This window comes from Prunus mume, linkage group LG8, assembly GCF_029339155.1.
Source record: "Prunus mume cultivar Tortuosa linkage group LG8, ASM2933915v1, whole genome shotgun sequence".
Classification (NCBI taxonomy): domain Eukaryota; kingdom Viridiplantae; phylum Streptophyta; class Magnoliopsida; order Rosales; family Rosaceae; genus Prunus; species Prunus mume.
In genome coordinates, this window is record NC_142705.1 from 19,614,182 (window position 1) to 19,621,500 (window position 7,319).

At 34.8% G+C, this 7,319-nt stretch overlaps 2 protein-coding genes across 2 annotated transcripts; one reads left to right on the plus strand and one right to left on the minus strand.

The window, feature by feature from the left end:
* On the minus strand, window positions 1–2,942 carry LOC148914973 (protein FAR1-RELATED SEQUENCE 5-like). Its single transcript, XM_089043356.1, is given in 4 exon segments — window positions 1–42; window positions 647–762; window positions 1,423–2,731; window positions 2,733–2,942. Coding segments are annotated over 4 exon segments (1,677 nt in total).
* A 2,658-nt stretch (window positions 2,943–5,600) lies between these two features.
* Window positions 5,601–6,746, plus strand: LOC107881674 (uncharacterized). Its single transcript, XM_089043357.1, has 2 exons — window positions 5,601–6,165; window positions 6,512–6,746. The coding sequence occupies exon 1, from the start codon at window positions 5,601–5,603 to the stop codon at window positions 6,144–6,146; it is 546 nt and encodes a 181-aa protein (XP_088899483.1). The 3' UTR covers window positions 6,147–6,165; window positions 6,512–6,746.
* The last annotated feature ends 573 nt before the right edge of the window (window positions 6,747–7,319 follow it).

Below are 7,319 nucleotides of genomic sequence, written 5' to 3' on the forward strand. Positions count from 1 at the left end.
TCAAAATGAGTCTAGATTTCCAAGCATAAACACCTCTTGCACCTGCACCCAAAATTATACACAAAGTTGAGTCAACGAATTAGATAACTTAAAATATAAGGAGGCAGTACTTATATTGAGTAGACAATAATTATAACTATTTGTTCTTACGCAATACCTCATAAAATATGAGGAGGCATTACTTATGTAGATTATGTTGCTGCTCATAACCATAAGAATGTGAATCCTGCATTACATATAGCTTCATCAACCAAATACTCCTAAGTAGGCATAAGGCATAAGCTATAGATATATAATCATGATTGAATCATTACCTCATTCAGTTGTGTCATCAAATCACTACTTTGTAGCATACTTGTGAAAGAAAAATTGGATTGATATAATGTCCCTGTAGAATTGTAATCCTAAAAGAAAAATATATATATTACACCGTTAAATTTTCTAGGTTCATAAATGAAAACACAAAACTTGATGTTTAAACTAACAAATTGGATTACTTGGTTAGATGGAGGCAAATATGCATGACCGTTGGTAGTTAACAAGCTTGTAGCTGGATAGACCTATATAACAGTGGTAACATAATATATATATGATTAGTCGAATGTACTGTAAATAATAAGATAATTTCAAGAATCTGAAAACATACATGATTGTTAATATTTGTACTCATGGGTACACCATCTGGATGAAGAAAATTTGAACTAAGTGGTGCATGGGATGAGTTATATGAAGGGCCTATACTGCTTGGTTGCTTGGTTTTTCCTACAAAAAAAAAAAAATAATAATAATAAGCATCATTGTGGAGTATTAATAAGAAGAGACTAGTGGGATTTTATGTAAATCAAAGAAAATATGAAACTTTCTTACTAGATGAAACAATATCTTTTGATGTCTTTCTTCTTCGTTTCTCCATAACGCTTTTCAATCTGGCATTGCTTATACCTTTTGGCCTTACACAAGAGGGATTTTGTACTGGCATCTCATCAAATGTGGTTGCATTACAATCATAAAGACTATCATGAATTTTTGCATTAACTTCTCCCTTTGACTTTATCATTTGTTTTTCAATCAATCCTGCTATCTCTCTCAATTTTTGCAGAGCAATTCTACTAGTATTTTCTGTCTCTGATGCCTTAGTCAATACATCATAAGCTGTTCACATCAAAGTATTTCGCCGCAATGTGACCGATGATTTACCCTTTGTTTGTAATAATTCACCATGCTCACTTGCCTCCAATCCTTTCTTTGCATCTTTTGTCCATCGCTTCAATATATATTGTTTTGGTATTTGACTCCAACATTTCACATTTAGTACCCTTAGAGTGTGATGACACAATAAACCCATAGACTCGAACATTTTGCAGCTACATGAAATACTGCAATTTAATGAATTTAGTTGGACAATGTAAACTCTTTTATGACCTTCTTCATTCAGTTCAAATGAGTGTATTGTACCATCACTTCCAACTTCATGCATCATCACTCCCAGACTATCTACAAACTCCTTTTCAAATAATTTGAATATTTTTCTTGTGTAGACAGTAGTAGCATGATTCAGAAGGCCACTGCTTTTGGCAATTCTAGAAGGGAGTCCTTGATTGCAACGAAAAGATTCTTCTAATTCACTTGAACGCATTTTTTCTGCTTGTTTATCATAGTGATGCATAAATTGAGTAAGACTCATTGTCTTAGTAGACATCTGATGAAAAACATTATTTGTGCTCTCACTTCTTTGTGAAGATTTTATCTTAGCAGTGAAAATATGTTGGCTAAATACTGGACACCATTTCGCACAAATACTATACAATATCTTCAACCACAGGTTGCCTGTAAGGTTGAATTTTGCCAATAAGTCATCCCAAGTAGACTGAAATTCCAATTCTGTCTCACAATATCCTTGAAGACACTTGTTGAACATATGGTTAAACTCAAGATTCCCATAATAACTTCCCAAATTTCTTGCAGCATTTTGAGATATATGCCACGAGCATAAACAATGACATACCCCAGGAAAAACTGTTTCAATGCCATTTGCCATTGCCTGACATTGATCAGTAAAAATAGTCTTCGGTTTTCGACTTCCCATTGATTCTAAAAATGTCTCAAATAACCAAATAAATGAATCAGTTTTCTCATCCAATAAAAAAGCACAACCGAATAGTACGTTTTTCCAATGGTGGTTGACGTCAACAAAAGGAGCGCATATCATGTTATACCTATTAGTTCGATATGTAGTATCAAATACTACCACATCCCCAAAACAATCATAGTCAATTCGTGACCTTCCATCTCTCCAAAAGAAGTTTGTCATTCGGTTTTCTTGATCCACTTGCACTATGTAAAAGAACATAGGATCTTCAGCTTGTTTGCGCTTGAAAAGGTTTATCAAGCTTTGAGCATCACATGCTTCAATCATGACCATTTTCTCCTTATTGACAACATTGTAGGAATCTCTTTTTGTAAAACCAACATTTTGAGACCCACCAACTTCTTCTGATAAATAAGAGTATGTCTTTGTGGTCCTTATCCCTGCATCCACCATGATTTTAATCACACCCAAATGCGCTTCTGACACTTTTCTATTTGATCTCAAAAATTGCCTCTCTTCTGGCATAGCAAGTTCATAGTTATGTTCAGAAACAAAATGAGAAACTTTCCACATACCATTGTCATCCTGGAAGGCAAATCGAATTCTAGCTTCGCAACCTATTCTCGTTTCTAATTTGTTAGCCATGCTTACTTCCTGAAGGGTCACTATCTAGTCGAAAACCTTCTTTTGAACAAAAATAACTAAATTGCCGCAAAACTTTTTTTGTATTATATCTCTTTTGTCCTCTCCGAACACTAAATCCAGTTCTCGTAGCATAACTGTTGTAGAGATTATAAGCTTCCTCTTCAGTGGACACAACTTTTCCAAGCAAATCTTCTTCAAAACTTTCCATACGATTGACAATCATTGGATTTCTTCTTCACTTTCAATATCAATAACTGCTTCATGCAAACAGCCAAGTTAACGAAATAGTATGCAAAAAGTAATTAAACTATATATGTGCAACTAACTATGTGTGAATCTAGTTCCACTTTATCGGAATACTAAAAAGAACAACCTACAGAAATCGAGAAAAAAAATTATAGCCTGCAATTGGAAACAACATGCAGAAATAAGGGGAAAAAAAAGAGCTGTTAAAAGTAAAGGATTGTTTGATTGATTTACCATTATCCATTTTTGGCAGAGGCTAGTCCTTTATTTTTTTGGGGCGGCAGGTGGTCCTTTTCTTGGCTGCAGAAGTATTTTATGAATGTTGGTGCAGACTCCAATGAAAATTCACGTGCTAGGGTTACTTTGCTTTGAAAGAAACAAAAAAAAGTAACTGAACAGAAGGAGGAGAGTAAACGGCGTTAACAGCCGTTCTAATGAAACCCCTCTCTCTCTAATATGATCTTGCCACATGTCATAATTTTATTAGTCCATTACTACCACATGGCACTGCCACGTGGTAGTACCGTATCACTGTATAATTTCTCTAGCCACGACGAAAAATGGTTTTAACTAAGATCATAATTGACAAACTTTGTTTGAATTGACAAATCTCCTTGGCTACGAGAAAAGGAATTGAGAAACTGACCTTGTAGATGCGCATAATGCAAACATGCATCACATTAACTAAGATCATCTCAAGCAACAAGTTTCAGTTTTATATTAATTGGCTCGTAGAATTTTTGTAGCATATTAATTGTAGAACTAGTTTATTTATTTAGTGAAAAGAATCTGATTAACCAATAAAAAATTTATACCGCAGAGCATGCATGACAATGTAAAAAGTCAATGATTTATAAATAAGATTAGTAATGCAATAAGGATTTCACCCACCTGTCCTATTTTCCCACCCACAATATAAATTTTAAAAAACACAATCCTATTTTTTCACCCACCCATATTCCTAAAATACCATTTTAATTATTACCTCATTTCCCCTCTCCTTTATTCTCTCTGTTCATGTCTTCTCTCTCTCTAACGCCCACACATCTCTCTCTCATTTTTGCTGTATCTTATTTTTCATCTTACAAACTAAAACTGCATTTTTGCTGTAATTTACTATACAAACTAAAACTGCATTTTTTTCTTAAGCAACTTCACATCACAAAATTTGATGACAATGGCTGGTCAGCAGGCAAAAGATGACCAACCCTTAAAACCAAAACACAGGCTCACGCTCCCCAATTTATGAACATACCCGAACCTTTGTTTACCCATCTTCCCAACTTTCTGGTCTGCTGATAGAAACTTGTTCATCCCTGGGTTTTCACATTTTTAATTTGTTTAAGGAAAAAAAATTAGAGTCCAAGAAATACTCATCTCCCAAGGCTTTAAGCAATCATAAAGATCTTAGAAATTCTGTTCAAATAGGATTTCCTTACCTCTTCGCTGAAATCGTTCTATTCAACATCCATTCTCTTGTTGTTTTCTTCTTCATAAACAATTTGATTGAATAAATAGAAAAAAGAAGAAAATTATTTGAGAATTGAGTTCTGAGAACTGAAAAGTCATACGAGGAATCATGAGCAAGGAGTCATAGCTTTCTTGTGTTTTTTTTTCTTTCTGCCAAACGATAAGGTTACGTGAGAACATAAGTCTGCGTTTTTTTTTTTTCTTCTTTCTTTTTCCTTAAGTCATTTTAAGTCATTTTACAATAAGGTTAAATTTGTCTTTAAAGGTTTAAAGATAAGATGAGTGGGAAAGTAGGACAGGTGGGTGGAAATAGCAGCACTCTAAAAAAATTACCTTCATCCGTTGGAAATCTCACTGCCCCTGGAACTTTTATGGTTAGATGGAAGTGCTATAGAAGAGCTGCCTTCATCAATTGGAAATCTCACTGTGCTTAAAAAATTATATTTACGAGGATGTGAAAACCTTGCAAATATGCCACAAAGTATTTATGGGTTGCAAAATCTGGTTCTTATTGATCTCAGTCGATGCCCAAAACTTGTCACACTTCCAAATAACTTGATCTCTGAAGTTTATCGAGTGCAGAATCACTTCCTTTGGAGGTTCGAACTAACGCAAACAATCCACGCGATGGCGACTTCATGAGGCATGGGGAGATGTATTTTCAAGAGTACAATGTATCAAATATTGATTCCTTGTAGAATTTTTGTTGCTGGTCCAACTTAGTGAAAACTAATCTATCCGAAAGCAATTTTGTCAGTCTTCCTGTGTGCATTAGCAAATGTGTCAACTTGCGGGAGCTTAATTTGAGGGGTTGCAAGAGGCTTGTAGAAATTCTAGTACAACTTCTAGCGTCTGTAGCAATGATCAATATGACTGATTGCATATCACTAGAAAGATTTTCAACATTGTCAAAGATATTGGAAGACGAAGACATGCAACATGGACTTGTCTAATTGCCATAGGCTATGCGATAACCTAGGGTTGGATCTTTCAAAGATGGCAAAATTTTTACTGAATCAGGTGACATATGTATCTTTTATCTATATAATTAATATGCATACATTACATATATTGTTAATACTATACTATGTACGCTGCAAGCTGGACTAATTAATAATAATATATATGCATGTGTTGTGTTGTGTTACAGATGAAGAGGAGCGAGAGGGTTATCGTTACACTACTTGACAGTGGCAGTGAAGTTCCAGAATGGTTCACTTTTGGTGATGACTTTGATGACTATGATGAGAGTAAATTTGATTACGTTGATGTTGATGGCAGGAGTTTTCGTAATTACAAACTTCATATTGAAATTCCTTGGACTTCCGTATTGGAGAACACAAAATTGGTATTGTTTGCTGTTTGGGAAATTACGGAATCATTTGTTAGCCCTTGTTCTCTTTTATTTAAATTGGATGATTATCTAGATCAGAAGTATCTGTTTGGAAGAGAGACAAGGGAAGGTAATGTGTGGCTGGAATGTATTCCAATTTCTTGTGAACAATTAAAGACACCTATTTTTCAAGTTACTGTTATCGGCAAAGGGTTGCACATCAAAAGCATTGGGGCCCACCTGGCTCCTATCAGTATGTCAAAGGATGGTGATGATGATGGCAAACATATTGATGAAAATGAATTAGATGATGATGATGATGTAGGTGATGAAGTTGGACCCAGAAAGAGAACAAATATATGACCTCTGTCTGCATTTCAATGTGAGTTCGCATCACTTTATTTTATTTTATTTTTTATTATTAGCCTCCCTTTCAGCACAAAATTGGTAATAAGTTTTTATTTTTAATATTTTTACGTGTTGTATTGTTGTTTACCATTTAGTGTGTTTCAATCGTAGAAGAATTCTAAGGTAATTACATTTTGTGTACTCTCTTAGGTGTTGATGTTGAAAACTTACTTGGAGTCTGGACCAAAAAGTGAGTGGCTTTACTACGATGTTGAAAACTGACTTTGAATAGGCTGGCATGTGATCTGACATGACAGATATAACTGAGTTAGTATATAAGTAGGCTGTTTGCTCGCGTCTCATTTGTTTTTATCTTGCAGATTATTAAGTGAGTCATCTTCCTCTGGGAAGAGATTATAAGCTGGGTGCCCCAAGTGTTCGTTTTTGTATCTTTAGCATCTCCTTATTTTCAGATATTTCTATTTTTGAATGCCTCTTGGCGAGACACCTCAAGACGACTTCCTCTTGATTATTTTGATGCCATAATAATGACCTTGTGTTGTATTATTAGTCCTAATATGAACCCGTGATATCTTTATATTTATTGTTTTGCTATTTTCTTATGTAACAACGTCGGTATGTGCTAAATAATGTAAAAATCATAAATTTATATTGATGACAGCTGGTAGTTGAATGCCACGCGTAAGTAATCAAGGCATCGGTCTGATTAACTAATCGTGAATTATTGAACACAAAACTACCATGTACCCATGTTATGGGTGGCGAACATAAATAATGCAAAAATCGAGGCGGCCATGTTGAGAAAGGAGAAGACATTTCTGTTTGAAAATCTATTGCTGACCTCGAGTTTAACAATCTGCTGCCCCAATAGACATTGGAAATTTGGGATATATGAAGGTATCTTGTGACTCATAATTGGTGTGTCCCTATCCTCGTTGTGAATAAAAGAGATACTAGGATATGCTGCATTTCTATCATTTGCAGAACAATCAAATCGGAATACTCCATCCTCAATGATAGGCTCAAAAATCATTGATCCTGAGGTGACATCAGTAGCGACTGCCTTTCCTTCATAATCAGCCATTTTAGAGATCAAACTTTCAGTAACCAACCATTTGGCAGACCTCTTCTTTCTGCATACCAAAATCACCATAGTAAATTTTGCAG